General features: G+C 58.4%; 1 protein-coding gene across 2 annotated transcripts; it reads right to left on the bottom strand.

Annotated features, from left to right (window-relative positions):
- Positions 1 to 385: 385 nt before the first annotated feature.
- WNT10A (Wnt family member 10A) lies at positions 386 to 12,466 on the bottom strand. Of its 2 annotated transcripts, none has more exons than XM_067027555.1 (4): positions 11,805 to 12,466; positions 10,472 to 10,694; positions 4,087 to 4,466; positions 386 to 1,570 (listed from the first exon to the last, which is right to left on the bottom strand). In XM_067027555.1, the coding sequence occupies exons 2-4, from the start codon at positions 10,632 to 10,634 to the stop codon at positions 1,073 to 1,075; spliced, it is 1,041 nt and encodes a 346-aa protein (XP_066883656.1). In that variant the 5' UTR covers positions 10,635 to 10,694; positions 11,805 to 12,466; the 3' UTR covers positions 386 to 1,072. The 2 variants fall into 2 exon arrangements, with proteins under 2 accessions (XP_066883656.1, XP_058908119.1); XM_059052136.2 differs by having other exon boundaries at positions 10,472 to 10,734; positions 11,805 to 12,415.
- Positions 12,467 to 14,973: the final 2,507 nt, after the last annotated feature.

The raw sequence follows: 14,973 nt of genomic DNA, 5'->3' as shown, positions 1-14,973 counted from the left end.
CCCTGCCTTTCAGTTCCCCAGACAGCAAGCAGTGTGGGAATCAGACCATGACACTTGCCTGCCTAAGACCCTCTGAAGGTTCCCATTCCTCTTACATAAAATCCCTTACCTTGGCCTGGAAGGATGCATAATGTGACCATTCCCCATCCCCCACCCCCCTCCAGCAGCTCCTCTCCTATTAATCTGTCCCTTGATTTCTTCACTCCAATCACACTGGCCTCTTTGCTGTTCCTCCTGAGATCCTTCTGTCCTCAGAGCTTTTGCATTCACATGGCCTCTGAAAAGCCCTTACCCTCAATTTGTGCATGGCTCTCCTCCTCATGCACACTGGTCTTCCCCAACCAGCAGCTTTATCTAGAGGGCCCCCACTCCCCACAAATCACTCTACATCCAGCACTTTGCTTTATTTTCTTCACGGCACATGGCATTGTCTGAAATGACCTCGTTTGTGTGTTTTCTTGTTTATTGTCCATCTTCCCCAGCCCGAATGTAAACTCCAAGAGGGCAGGTCCTGTGTCTCTTATTCACATCTGTATCCCCAGCACCTCTCGACCCCCACAGAGTGCCAGGCCACAAAGAGTGCAAAATAAATATTTGTTAAATCAATGAATGAGGGACAGAGGCCAGTGGGGGAGGGTGTCGGAGGCCTCTGCAGAATCACTGCAGCTCAGTGATGTCCATTTCTTCTTTTTAATCCTCCTCCCCCTCCCCATCAGCTTCCATTCATTCCCTCCCCCTCCAGGGGTAGGTAGGGGTGAAGAGATAAAAGGAGGCAGGCCCAGAAGATGCCTGGCTGACACTGCCCTAGAGTGTGGGGCAACCGCCAGCCCAATGGAGCTGTCTGAGCTTTGGTCAGAGAGCCGGGAGGCAAACCGGTCCCGGAGGCCACAGAAGTGAGCAGGGAGTCTGAGCGGGCCTGAACTGTCCTGTGATTGCACTCTTGACGACCTCAGAGCTCGGAGGTTCCCGTAAGATTTTGTGGTCCATCCTCCACTCCCAGGAACCAAGGCGACGCTGCCCGGCCAAGATCGCAAGCCGCAGAGGACCAGGCGCAGGGAGGCGAGCCGTCCGCTCACTTGCAGACGCTGACCCACTCGGTGATGCGGCACTCCTCGCAGACCACGAAGCAGCACCAGTGGAAACGGCAGTGACAGCGTTCGCTGCGCGTCTGCCGTAGGATGTTGTGGCCGCGGCCGCAGCACATGCTGCCGCAGCCGTCCGGGCCCGCGCTGCTCTTGTTGCACAGGCGGCCCATGGTGCCCGCCGAGTCCAGACGCGGCTCGCGCTCGCAGAAGTCGGGCGACTTCTCGAAGTATACCAGGTCGGCGGTGCCGGCGCGGCGCCGAGGCCCCGGAATGTCCGGGGCTGGCGAAGGTGGCCCCGCGGGGCCCGGCTCCAGCTGGCCGCCGTTGCGGTTGTGCGGCCGGATGAGCGTGGCGCGGTGGAAGCGGCTACGTAGCAGTGCCCCTACAGCGCGGAACTCCGGCGTCACCTGCCAGCACGTCTTGAGCTGGCAGCTGCCTGACGTGCCGTGGCACTTGCACTTCCGCCGCATGTTCTCCATCACCGCCTGCAGAGGGAGGCACGGGGAGGGGTGACGCCCGCCGCCAGCCCCACTGGCCTCCTCCCGACGCAGACACCGGCCCGCAAGACTCTCAGAGGCTCTGGAAACTAACCGCCATTGAACGGAGGCGAAAGCTGAGGCCCCAAGTGGGTGGGTGGGTGGCACAGCTCCTAAACCAGACGGTCAGGAGAAGAGTTCTGACTACTCTTCGGCTGCTCTGGCATCCGCCTCCCACCTGGCCAGACCCTGGGGGAATTCCCTCCTTCCTGCTTCCCCTCATCTTCCCCCCCCCCCCACCCGACTTTCCCAGCAGCTGCAGGGGGGCCCTCGGGGCTGGAGGCTCTTGCTTCCAGAGGGGGGAATCCCAGATCCTCGGGGAAATTCCCTCTCCTTCCAACCCTCAGGACCAGGAGCAGGGCTGTGCTGGCCCCACTACATCCCAGCCGCAAAGCCTCTGGCCTCACTCCAGGCAGTGAGAGGAGGCTGTGGGGAGTCTGAAAAAGCCCCTTAACTCCTCTGGGCCCTGCAGCACTTTTCAGGGAGCCTAAGGAGAGGGGCCGGGGGCTGGGGAGACTCCCCCTCCTCCCCCTCCCCCCTGCCCCCCTCCCATTCTCCCATTCCCCCTTTCTACTGGCTGGCACTTATTCTGCCTAGAGCTGAGTGCCACCATTCCTCCTAGGAAACAGTGAGCACCAACAGGGACCAAAGGCCCTACCTGAACACAGAACCAAAGGGACCCCAAAGAGCCAGACCCCCAGGGCAATGAAAGTGGAGAGAGTTTCCCAGGCCTCCAAGGGAGCTGGTTACAGGAATACAACCTACCCAGCCCCTGCCCAGCTCTCAGACTGCTCTCCTGAGCCTCCTCCCAAAGAGCCCCTTCACATTACCCTCACCAGAGACCGCAGAGGAAATTGGCCACATCCTCCTCCCCCCACTGCCCCCCACTCCAAAAAATGATCTGGGTCCCCCAAACCTGGGCAGTAGGGCCATAAGAGAGGGACCTCGTTCCTCCAAGTTTTAAAGGGCTCTGCAGCTTGTATGTGCAGCCTGTGGTGTCAGCACCACGTGGAAAGCAGCCCAATGCCTCCCCTGGCCAACAGCTCCAGAACATCTGCTTCCCACAGGCAGCAGCCATTAATTAACCAGTGGAACAAGGAGGAGGAGGCACTGTTGGTATGGGCTAGGATAGTATCAAAGCTTGGGAAAAGAGCTGCACGGACAGGACAGGACTGGGTGGGAGCTGGACATGACCTGAGGGTGGGTATGCCTTAGTTTACATCACCTCTCGGTCATGATGGAAGAGCTGAATCAGCTCCAGTCTTTGTGGAAGAAGAAGGTGAACTGGCCTGGGCTGAGAAGCCAGGACAAAGGGGATGAGATGGAGAAAGTGCCAGCTAGAGTGAGGGGAAGCCAGAAACAAGGCCTGAGTAGGCTGGGCAGGGCCAAGAGAAGGGACAGGGGTGGAATAGCCAGGAAAAGAGGGTGCTGAGCCACCATGAGGGCCAGGGAGGCAACTTAGGGTAGACTACACTATAGAACAAAAGGGCTCAGGGCTCAACTGCCTGGGGATGAATCCTGACTCTGCCACTTTCTCACTTGTTGCATCACCTTAGTCAAGCTTCTTAGTCTATCTGTGCCTCACGTTCCATATCTGAACATGAGGCTAATAATAGAACCCTCATGGGTAGGTGTAAGGATGAAATAGGATGTAGTAAAATGTTCCAGACAGTGCCTAACATAGAGTAAGCACTCAATAAATTAAATGCGGGGTATTATTACTTCCCCTTTCTTTCTTTCCTCCCTCTCTCCCTTCTCCCTGCCTTCCTTCCCTCCTCCCTCCCTCCCTTCCTTCCTTCCCTCCTCCCTCCCTCCCTCCCTTCCTTCCTTCCTTCCTTCCTGCCTCTCCTCCTCCTCCTCTTCTTCTTCTTCTTTCTCTCCCTCTCTTAAATAAATGACCTTTGAGGTAGTATGAACATTCGGGGGTGGGGGTGAGAAAGGAGGATGACAACATAACACAGTACCACAGTGGCCCCTAGGGATCTCCCTTTGCAGGAATCCTTCATTCTGCACAGAAAGCCTGGGAAAGGAGGGGGTTCCCAGCATAGGAAAGCACTGAATCATGAAACATTTGTTCTGGGGAGCCTTATGGATGATGCAGTTCAATCTCATTTTACAGGGGGAGAGACAGAGTGGCAAAGCTGGGCCTAGACTCTGAGGTTCTGACTGCAGCCCAGAGCTTTCCCCACTACTCACAGCAGGAAATGGGAGAAGCAGGCTGCTCAGCGGAAGGGGAGCTATTCCAGGGCAGGGGTTGTTTTATCCCCATATTCCCAGGCCTGGTCCAGTGCCTGGCACACAGTAGTTATCCAAAACACATCTGATGACTGAATTAGGAGGGGGCAATGAGAAAGTTGCTGAGTTAGGGAGAGTGCTGCGGTCCCCAGAGGAGACATAAGCCTGGGGGAGGGGAGGGGCCCTAGGCAGAGGGGTCTGGAGCAGGCCCAGAGGGATGGGGTTCTCACCTGCCTCCCCACTCGGTTGTTGTGGAGCCTCATGCGCGCATGGATGTCTCTGTGAGGCTCCCGGGAGTCCAGAAAGTCTTTAGAGAAGCGCTCTCCGAAACCCACGTCGGGGCTGCAGCCGCCCCACTCCCAGGAGTCCTGCAGGCCTGGGCTGGCAGGAGGCAGGGCAGGGTGCTCGGGAACTCCGTGGCTCAGGCCCTTACCACGCTGCAGCGCTTCCAGCTGCAAGCGGTGCAACTTCCGACGGAAGGCCTCCTCGTCCCCGCGCCGGGATGCGTCGCAGCCACACGCCCTCAGCTTGCCCAGGGCGCAGGCATTGGATACAGCATGCACCACGCCAGCTGCCGAGATGGCGTAGGCAAAGGCGCTCTCTCGGAAACCTGCGCAGAGAAACGCAGGAAACCGCCTTTGAGGAGCCTCCACATCCCATCCCTCTGCCCCCCCGCCCAACCTTCTCACCGTACTGAGAGGAAGTAGAGTTTACCCCCCAGTGTTGGGGGTAAATCTGGTACAAGGGCATAGATTCAAAGAGGGGCAGAAATCACACCGGAAGTTCTACACACAATGGAATGGGGGAGGTCTCTCCCACAGCCCTCCATTTTGAACTCCTTTCCCTTGCTTCACCCTTAGCAAGCTCAGAATTGTGACTACATCTCTCCTGTTGGACAGAAAGTATCTAGTAAACAATATTTTTTTTTTAACCATCAGGGACTTAAGCTACTACCTCTCATGTGATATCTGCAATTTTAAGACAAGCCTGCAGAAAGAAGGCAAATTTTAACCTAAAAAAAAATTACCAGTGATGGAATTCAGGGCCCCAGGAGATGTTAATGGGTAGAAGGGTAAGTAAGAGGAGAAGGTGTCCTCCTAAAGTTCCCGGCCCCAAGATTTCCTGCCTGCAGCCACCCCCTTAGGCCCATCAAAGAACACTGTCTGATGGCCAGATGCCGAGAGGCAAACAAAAGAGCCAGCAGAATTTCCCCTTTGCATGTCTGAACATCCCACAAAGTGTCCTCAGAAAAGGGCATCGCCCAGCCACCTGCTTGTGGTCGGTCAAGGTCAGCTGAAGAGGTTGTTTGAGGGATGCTGGAGGTGAGCCCACCACCTGCTCAGGGTTAAGCATATAGTGGTGGTGAACACTGAGAAGGAACGGTTAGCTAAGGTAGACGCCTTCCTGAGATGCTCAGGGCTGCAAAGACTCCCTGATGAGCCACTCTCAGGAGTCCAGGACTTGCCTACACTGCTTTCCTCCTTGGTGTTCCCAAGCCTGAGCTATCCTCTGGGCCTGTGGCAGGGGGAGGCCTACTTGTAGAGGAGGGTCAGGCTCTCGGACCTGCAAGCTGTTTCTTCCTTATTCTGCATCTGAGAAAGGACCCGCGAGGGGCAGGTTCTGGTACCGGTCACTGACCAGCCTCTGAACCTGAGAGAGTTCAAGCAGTGGGAGAAACTAAGGGTAATAAGAGCTCCCACACTAGGAGAAAAATCCACCTGTGCCATAGACCCCTGTGGGGGAAGCCCAGAACCCAGCTGGAGGCTGATGGCTTGGTAGAGACCAGAGATTCAGAAAAAACAAAACAAAACAAAATTGGGTCCTTCTACATCGGTTTCAAAGACTGGGAGGACTTGGAGGACTCCCTGATCCCAGAGAGCCAACCAGGAGAGATGCCCGAGGTCGCAGGAGTTATGGAGCTGGACACAGCCCCAGCTCTCCCAGCAGGCCTGGCCACCTTCTGCTGAAGGACATTTGGCTCTGGGGAAGACAAGCTGCTGAGTAAGAAACCCAGGTAGCCCATTTCCCAGTCCTATGGCCCTGTCTATGCATGGCACCAGGAAAGAGCAAGATGCTGGCCCAGGGGAATGTGCTGGGCCAACCCAAACACCATTTTCCAGGCTCTGTTACATTCAAGGGCAGGCCTAGAGGAATCTGGAGAAAGCCCACAGACTACAGAGAACGCCCCTACCTACCCCAGGCAGCTAAAGACACCATCCCAGCCGTCACAGCCACTGAAGGAGTGACTGGGCAGGGCTTGTGTGGTCATCCTCTGATCCAAGCATTCAGGCCTCAGAAAAGTCCAGCCCATTGGGTCTGCCCCCAGATCCTATTCAGGGCCCCAGTTTCGGTCCTGGCCCCGACTGTCTGGGGCAGATGCAGGCACTGTGCCATCTGGCCAGCTGGAGAGGGAGAGGGGAGGGGCCTTGGCCAGCTGGGCTGCCTGGAGCACTGGGGGTGGGGGGCTCCTTAAGATGCACAATTAGCCGCCCTGCCTTTGATCTGGGACAGGGACTGCCAGCATCTAAGTGGAATCAGCTGCTGCTACAGGACAAAGCCAACAGCCAGGAAGGGGCTGGGGGAGGAGGTTTGGAGGGCAGGGAAGTGTGGAAGAGAGAGGATTCAGGAGCCAGTGGGAAGTAGGAGGGGTTAGAGAAGCTTGAGCCCTGCCCATTCAAGTCAAAGAGGGAGGAGAGGGGAGAGGTCTGGTTTCCATTCCCTCCGTGCAAATAATCTGTGCACAAATAATCTGTGTGTGCTCATGTGCCTGGGCTGGGGAGAGAGAGAGGGTTGTGTGCATGTGGGAACACTTAGGGGTGACACTGAATGTAGCCACATGTTTGCACAAACACGGGTAGGTGTTTGTGTGTGTGTTGTGTGCACGTGCACACGCATATCAATTCCATTTCTTGGATTACTCCTCCATTGCACCGGTTCACCTCTGGGCACAAGGTAGGAGATCGTGGTGGCCTTGCAGCTTGGGAGGCAGTATGCAGGGGGGGTGAGGGCAATCTCTAAAGACAGCTGGACTGCATTTGAGTCTACAGCTCACATACAAGCTGTGTGACTAATGGCAAGTTACTCAAACTCTCTTAGCTTCATTTGGAAATGAAGACAATGATAGGACCTACTGCATGGGGATTGTTTGAGGATACTAAAGTACAGATAAATGCTTTAGAACAGTGCCAAGCACACAGCAAGTACTTAATATGTTTTGGCTAATTTTGGGGGGGCCACTAGAATAATAGGACCTTAGGTAATCCTGGGCTACAATTGCCTGTGCCTCAGTCTCTCCATCTGAGTACCACCACATACCCCAAGCCTGGAGACCTAGGCATAAAACAAAGACTCCCCGAGGATAAATGTAAAAGGGAAGTGGGAGATGAAAGAGCCAGGGCCTTGGAGAGCAGAGGATGGACTCTCAAATTGCTGGGTTCCCCTGGGCTGGGAGCCTGGCTTACTGCAGAGCCACAAGCCCCCTCTTTCCATCCATTCTGAATGGGCCTGGGCCTTAGAGAGGGCAGTACCCAAACTCCATGTGTGCTCCAGTACCTGCTGTGTGAATCTAGTCACTCCCCTCCACCAAACCTCTCCCTGTCCTCTCTCATCCCCTCTCACTCCATTGCCCAAGCCCAGCCCAAAGTAGCCCCTTCCTCAAATCTCCCCCTGGTCCCTGCATCCTGAGTAAGAGATGGAGGGGTTCTCGGGTCCTCACAACGAAGGGCTCCCCTGTAGCTGATGTTTGTCCAGCATCTCACCCATCTAGGCACCAACCCTGTGGATCCTCAGAACAGAAAGCTGGGGATACCACTGCCCTCGGCACTTAGGTCATAGCTGCGCCTGGGCTGGGGGTCCTCGCACAGCTTAGTTAGTACTCTTTCTAGCCCCGCTAGAGGTCCCTCTCTCAGTGCCCCAACTCCAAGGGTCCAGCACCCTCACCTCCCTCTCCTTGGTTGGGTAAAGCCCTATTGTAAGTCCTGTTTCCTAAGCACCCACTCTAGGTGCTCAAGAACCCTTCCCTCTCCCTCTTCCATCAGAACTCCATCCCTTCAGCCCAGCCCATCTCAGGGAAAGTGTCAGGACAATTAGATGACAGTAACAGCATTCCGCTGCAAGACCTGGGGGGACCACCTCCTTCTAACAGTCTCTGCATTTTAAACATGGCAGAGTGCACCTTTAAGAGAACCCCACTGGCAGCTTGGGTCAGAAGGGGAGTGGGCGTCCTGGTAGTCCACTTGGGGGAGACTGGGGTCACCTGACCCCATGATGGACAATCTGTGGCTTGAAAATCAGGGAGACTGGGGGAAGGATCCAGTCCAGGGGCTGGTTACCACCAAGACGGGCCCCATGGGATTCAAATTTAGCTAGTCCTTGAGGTGATGGGCCAAGATGGACCCAAAAAAATGATCCCACAAGTATGGAGTGAGGGAGACACGGCAATGGTGGCCCTTGGAGGTGGGAGGTGAAGGGAGCGGAAATCTCCTTCCAGAAGCCCAGAGTCCCCTCCGAGGAACGAGAGGTAGAAATGAGGTGTTGCAACGTGGGAGGTGGGGGGCAGAAACCACAGAGGTAGGACGGTGTTCCGAGGCCAAAGGAAGGAGGCCAGCCTCCCTGCGGGAGCCCAGGAAACACTGTCCCGTCCCCTCCCAGAGCTGGGTGCTGCCCCGCACCGGCTAGCCGCGGCAAGTCTCCCGCATCCACACCTCACCTCTCCCCACACCCGTCCCCCCAGCTCACCTCCCGCGTATTAAACTGCAGGTGAACCCGGGAGCACCTGACACCGCGCCAGTCCCGCAGGGTTCCACCGCTCCGAACTCGCCCTCAAGCTCCAAAGCCCCCATGTCCTCCACCAGCCCGAACAGGCCTCACCCGGGCGAAGCAATAGGGACTCCTGGGAGTCCAGAGGGGACAGGAGGACCGGAGGGAAAGAGGGGACACCGAGGCCGGGAAGAGGGATGAAGAGCTAGCTAGCCTCGCCTCACCCGAAGGGGCAGGGGTGAGAACCTCAATGGCTGCCCGAGCCCCCAGCGAGCAGAACCTGGAGCAAGCTCGGGGGCCCGGGGCCCGAGCGGAAAGAGCCGGACTTCGGGGAGCGAGTGGGCTCGGGCGCGCAGCGGCGGCGGCGGCGAGCGCTGGCCCGGCCCGGCCGGGTCAGGAGAGGCGCAGTGACCTGTCACTTCGTGTCCGCGAGCGAGAGGGCAGCGGGGGCGGCCGGGGCGGGGCGCTGGACCTGAGTTGGGCCGGCCGATCGGCGGGGGTCGCGGGGAGCCTCTCCGGGCAGACGGCTGGAGGGGCTCAGGGACTCGGGGGCTCAGGGGCGGGAGCGCCGGCCTGGGGAGGGGGGCGCCCTTTTTGAGAGGCGCGCGGCTGGGGCCGGGAGTCGTCTGCCGCTGCCCGCGGGGATTAGTTCGCGGCTGCATGCCGCCACACGCGGCGGGCTGGGCTCGGCCGGGGAGAAACAGCGCCCCGGGCGCGCGGGGAAGGGAGGAGGGAAAGCGCGCGCGGGGGCGAGGCGAGGCGGGGCTGGGGGGGGGGGCTGGCGTGGCCCCTGACTTGGGGGCTCCGGGGCTGCAAGGAGGGGTCCTGGTGGAAAGGGAATGGCCCCTGACTCTGAGTTCTTTCTGAAGTTCGGGTACATTAGAGTCTGACTCTCCCAGAAGCCTCTGGGCCCCAAGGCCACAGGGTACAGGGGTACCCTTCCTCCTCTACTGTCACCTGAGAATTGGACAAGTAGCAAGGAGCCAGGTCGCCACACTGTCCCACCCAAGCAGCTGAGGGCAGGAGAGATACCCAGCTAGGCCCATCCAGGAGGCAGGACCTCCATCTTTCCCCAAAGACCTGAGTCAAAGCCTAAGATACCAGGGCAGGAGGTGGGTGTGAGTGGAAATGAGTGAAAAAACCTCCTGTCACCTCCAGCCCAAGCCACTCAAGGGATTGTGAGGGTGGACCCCGGGTCACCCAGAAGTCCAGGGATGGGGACAGATAGTGGGCTGCAGCTTCTCTGAGCTGTGAGGGGAACAGGAATTAGCAATCAGGCCTGCTGGGCAGGAGGCAGGCACACACCCAGTGCCTCTGATTTAGAGAGGATTTTCAGGGGTGGCAAGGATGACACAGAGGCTGGTGGTGTAACCCTGCCGGGAAGAGCTTCTGCAGAAGTACAGTTTTACCTGCCCAGGCTTCCCTGAATGACACCATTTGGCATAAGTCCCTGACCCCTCTTCGTGTTGATTCTGGGTACTTTATCACAGGCTTCCATCCTACATGGTGTTTACTAGGCAGAGGGTAAATTGAGGTGGGCAACAGATACGGATATTTCCTGGGCCTGAGATATGCAGTGTCAGTCTCAGGGCAGGATAACCCAGGAGTTCAATGATCAGGCATGAAACCTGCTGCCCTCATTCCACACAGACCAATCTGGAGCCACATGTACCCATTAGTCTGACTCTCATGGACTTTCCCAGAGCAGAAAGAGGCCGGAGAGCAGCATGACTGGCCGAGGAGCACCTGGGGAGGCTGCCAGCTTGAGGGAGTGGGTTAGGGGAAGGCTGGCAGGTAGGTTCTGGAGTGGAAGTGCTGAGGGGGGTGGGCAGAAGGTCAAGGGTGAAGGGCAGCTACCTCTGCTGAAGATGGGACTCTCATAGGGGATCTTGTTTCGAGTCTCAAGACTAGAGCAGTTCCAGCGCTGGTCCCGGAACTGGTGCTGGCACTCATGGATGGCGATCTGGATGCCCTGGATGGCTGAGGCGGCCACGTCAGGGTGGCGCACACACACCTCCATCTGCCGCTTGCTTAGGCCTGGCGATGTCAGGCACACTGTGTTGGCGTTGAGCACGGGCTCCTGGGGGAGGCGGAGGCCCAGAATATCATTGGGTGAAGACCTGCAGGCATGTGGGGTGGGGGCGGGGGTGGGTGAGTGTTTTCGGGGGCTGGGAGGGCCCCATCTCACTATACACACTCTGTCCCAAAGGCCATAATTCCTCTGTTCCCACCCCTGCTTTTGAAGGTTGAGCCCATCGGTATACCCCGAAACATTCTCCTTTCCTCGACCTTCTCACCAACATCCCCTCCAACACAACCCACCCAGCTGCACACCCACACAGATTACGTGCAAATGCACACACGTCCGGTATGCCTGCGCACACAGTATTTCATAAGTACATCCCCAGGCATGGATGCTCTCATATGCAGTGTTCTCTGGGAGACCACTCCCAAACGGCATGTTTCAGACAGTCACATTCACGCAGGCACAATTCTGCACACAGTGAGGTGGACACACAGACGCAGGAACACTTACCCACATGCACACTTCATCAGACATAGTTATACACATACACACAGACACTCACAAGTACACACACACGTTCATCTTAACATACATTGATCCATGAGCCCCCGCATTCACACACACGTGCACACACAGACTGCTGTTTACAACACAGCTTGCTGGGCTCACTCGATCACAGACAGACGAACAGACACACACGTGTACACACACACACACACACTCACACACACGCTGAGAACCCTTCTAGCTGCAATCTCTCACTGACCCCACCTGGGCTACGCTTATTTGGCCCCCAACCCCTGCCCCCACTTGGGGGCGATCTGCAAGGTGGAGCAGGGCAGTTTGAGTTTTACTCCTGGGGTAGGGGGTGCATTCCCTCAGCACAGCAGGGACTCCAGGTTGGCACTTGCTTCCCCCTAAACACACACCTCCCCTTCTAGCAGCCATCACTCTCCTGGGAACTGCCCTGTCTCCCTGGACTGCCCTCATTCTGTCACCAGTTCAACCCCCTCCTGCGAGAGTACTCTTTCATTGGTCACCGGCACTTTCCCGCGACACCGTCCTCCCTTCTTCCAGGGTCCCCTGCCCCAGCAGGAGCTCAAACACCCCTGTGGCTGAGGGTCCCAGCTCTCCAGGAGGGCGGGGCATAAGGTGAGGGCTCACCTGGGCAAGGCAGCAGCCAGCAGCAGTAGGAAGAAGAGGAGCGCGCAGAGCGCGGGCCGCGGCTGGGGCCGAGGTCGGAGCCGCAGCCAGGGGCAAGGGTGGGTGTTGCCCATCGCGCACGGGCCGTGATGGGCCAGGAATGGGGGGCTCACAGCCCGGTGGGACCGGCGAGCCAGGAGCGACGGCGCATGATCCGCGGGGGTCGGGGCGGCTGCGACACACAGCTCCAACTCGGGTCACGGCTCCGGGAGCAGATGGTGCCCGCCTCCCCGCTCCATGGGGCAGCGCCCCCGGGCACCGCCCTCGGGGTGGGGGGGGCGGGCGGGCTCACCGGGCACCTCCTGGCACAGGGGTTCGGGGAATTTCCCGAGGGCCCCCTGAAACAACTCCCGGTGCCTCTCGAGGGTAAGGGGGGCCCGGAGGTGCTGCGGGCGAGGGACGAGAGGCTGGGGTGCCGGGAAGCCCCCCCCCCCCCCAGCACAGCGCGGTGAGCCTGCGCTTCCGAGGGCGTGCGAGGCGGGCGGGGGTGGGGGGGCGGCGCTGTCTGTGCCCGGCCCCACCGCCCAGTGAGTGAGTGACTGTCCCGGCTCGGGGAGCTCCGCCGCCTCCCCCGCCCCCCGCAGTGTGTCTCAGGGCTCTACCCCACGTGACGTCATGACGACGGGGCGAAGCGGGGCGGGTACAGGCGTGTACTCGTCCTGAGGCCACTGTGTCCGCTCAGGATTCGGGGCGGGAGCGGCGGTGGGGAGGGTGGGGGCGAGGAGAGGTCTTGGGGTCTGTGCGATCAGGCGCAGGGCGGTGCCAGTGAGCCGGCTCGCTGGTTTGTGTGGGAAGGTGCGTGTTACTTCGAGGTGTGTGCGCCTGGCTGAGCCGCAGCTGCTGGGGAGCCATTCCCCACCCCAATATACACACCTGCAGGGGCTGGGGGGGAGGGGCCGGCCCTCTGCTCGCCTCCCTCACCTCAGCAGGGACTTCCCAGGCTTGGCTGCCGGGGCAGGTGTGGGATCCTGCAAAGGGGTTTGCAGCCTCTGGATCTTGCTCTTGTTCGCTGTGTGACCTTCAACAGGTGCCTCCTGGACACTGAGCCACCCGCTGCCTCTGTGAAATGAGGTTAATAAGGCCCAACCTCATCTAGTCAGTGAGCCAATGAAGGTAAAATTACTGGGACACCAGTGAATGTTTGCCTGGGAGCAGAGCACCCCGGGGTGGCACCCCCTAGGAGGAGGGATTAGAGAGCCTTTTAATCCTAAAAGTGTGTTTCGAGGTCATCTTATTATGTCCCCTTTTATTTCACAAGAAAATACAGAGGGCTCAGAGAGGGTCATGACTTAACTCAAGTCCTTACAGCAAGTTAGTGGAAGAGCTGGAAACCCAACCCAGTTGAGAGCACAGCAGCAGCGGCCCCAGCATTGCGTACTGCTTGCCTGGGCCCTGCCTACCGATGCTCCAGGTCTTACCTGGGCCCTGCCGGCTGTACTTGGTCCTCTGAGAGCTCCCCAACACCAGCCTCCTGGCTCAGGCCCACTCCTCTCTGGGATCCCTTTCTGCCCTCACACCCCAGCTGAACACTGGGCTCACCTCAGTATGGGATGTGTGTACTAGACTCAGGTAAGGGCCTGAGAGCCAGAGGGTTGGGAAGAGAGGCTCCAGCTTCTGTTTCTGGTTCTAAACTGGGCCCTGATAGTGAAACCTACTCCCACCGTGGCCTTGACATCCTCCTCTGTAAAATGGGCACAAACCTCCCACTCTACACATACACCTCCCTCCCAACCTCACTGCCCCCTCTCTCTGAAGAGAGCCCCTCCTGGTTTAAGGATAAACTACCAGAGCCTCTGGGCTCTGAGACAAAAGGGGCCCATTCCCGGGACTGCTCGTCCCTGGGCAGTTGAAGGAGAGGGGTGGGGCCTTCCTTGTCCCCAGACTGTTAGGTGATGGGGGCGGCCTGAGCAACAGCAGGCTGACGGCATACTCCCCCTCCTTTCCCCCATCTCTGCTGGCAGCCACTGCAGCTGTCTGGAATTAAGGGCTTGAGGCTGCTGGGGGTGAGGGTGGGGCAGTGGGGGGGGGAGCAGTCTGGCTGGACAGCAGGAAAACAGCCGGGGGGGGGCAGGAAGCAGTCTGCGTCAGCCAGAGCCTTGTTTGACCCCAGCCGCCCCCTCTCCTCCCCACTTTCCCCCACCATACTGCAGGGAAAGGGACGGCTTCCATCTAGAGTTTGGGAAGGGTATGGGGAGGGGCAGGGCAGGACCAGTTTCAACCCTGGGAAGGAGGCATGAGCCCACAGTGGCAGAGGGCACCAGCAGGGACACGCCAGGCTTGGGAGTCGAATTCCCATTAGCTGTTGGGGAAACTGAGGCCCAGAAAGGATTAGGAACAGGCCCCATGTGATAAGGGAATGAGTTCGTAATTCAGGTTGCAGACCTCCTTAATCTGCATCGACTGCTCTGCATTTCCCACACGTGATGCATCATATGTAAATATCCCCTAGGGTAGGCCATTGTGGCAAATTCTGATTCTGGGCCCGTGCAGTTGACTCAGCCTTTCCAGGGGAAAGACCCAGGGGTCTGCATTTCTAACCAATGTCCCAAGTGGTTTTCTTGAGGACCACATCTGGGAAATGCTACTGACCTGGCTGAGTGGCTTATTTTTTCCTCTGGCCTTCATCAGCTGAGGGAGGGTCATTTTGCTCCCCTACCCTCCAATGTTCATGAAATACAGAAGTGTAAGGGAGAGCGAGAAGACCCTTTCTTTGAAAACTCCAGGAAGTTAACAATACCCAAGCCTTGCTTGCACTCAGGCATGGTACTGGCCTGATGTCATGAGGGTCCGGGAGTGCCCGTCTGGAGTGCTTCACCTCAGCCCAGAGAGGTGAGGGCATATGTAAGGCACATGGCCTTGGCATGTGTGAAGATGAAGCCCAGAAAGTGTCTGCAGCAGGATCCCCAGCGCCAGAGGACCCACGCCATGGGCAAGCCCCTATCAGCAGCCCCCAGGCCCCGCCCTGGCCCTGCCCTGGGCTCTGGCCCCAGCCCCTGCAGCCACCGCCTGAGACCACAATTACAGGGGCCACTGGTTGGGGGGAGCACCAGGGATGAGAGGCAGCCTGGAGAATGGTTCCAGCTGTGGTGGCTCTGTAGGAGGTTGCAGGGAAGGGAGGGCTAGGGAGGTG

This window comes from Kogia breviceps, chromosome 2 (assembly GCF_026419965.1).
Source record: "Kogia breviceps isolate mKogBre1 chromosome 2, mKogBre1 haplotype 1, whole genome shotgun sequence".
Taxonomy (NCBI): Eukaryota; Metazoa; Chordata; class Mammalia; order Artiodactyla; family Physeteridae; genus Kogia; species Kogia breviceps.
Note: the sequence above shows the minus strand (reverse complement) of the source record. Positions and strands in the feature narration are given on the sequence as shown.

Excerpts from the sequence above, each read along its gene's own strand:
- WNT10A (XM_059052136.2), bottom strand. The coding sequence starts at position 11,917 with ATGGGCAACACCCACCCTTGCCCCTGGCTGCGGCTCCGACCTCGGCCC. Across the intron at positions 10,735-11,804 it reads CTGGCTGCTGCCTTGCCCAG|GTCTTCACCCAATGATATTC; the intron begins GTGAGCCCTCAC and ends ACATGCCTGCAG. Across the intron at positions 1,571-4,086 it reads ACAACCGAGTGGGGAGGCAG|GCGGTGATGGAGAACATGCG; the intron begins GTGAGAACCCCA and ends CTCCCTCTGCAG.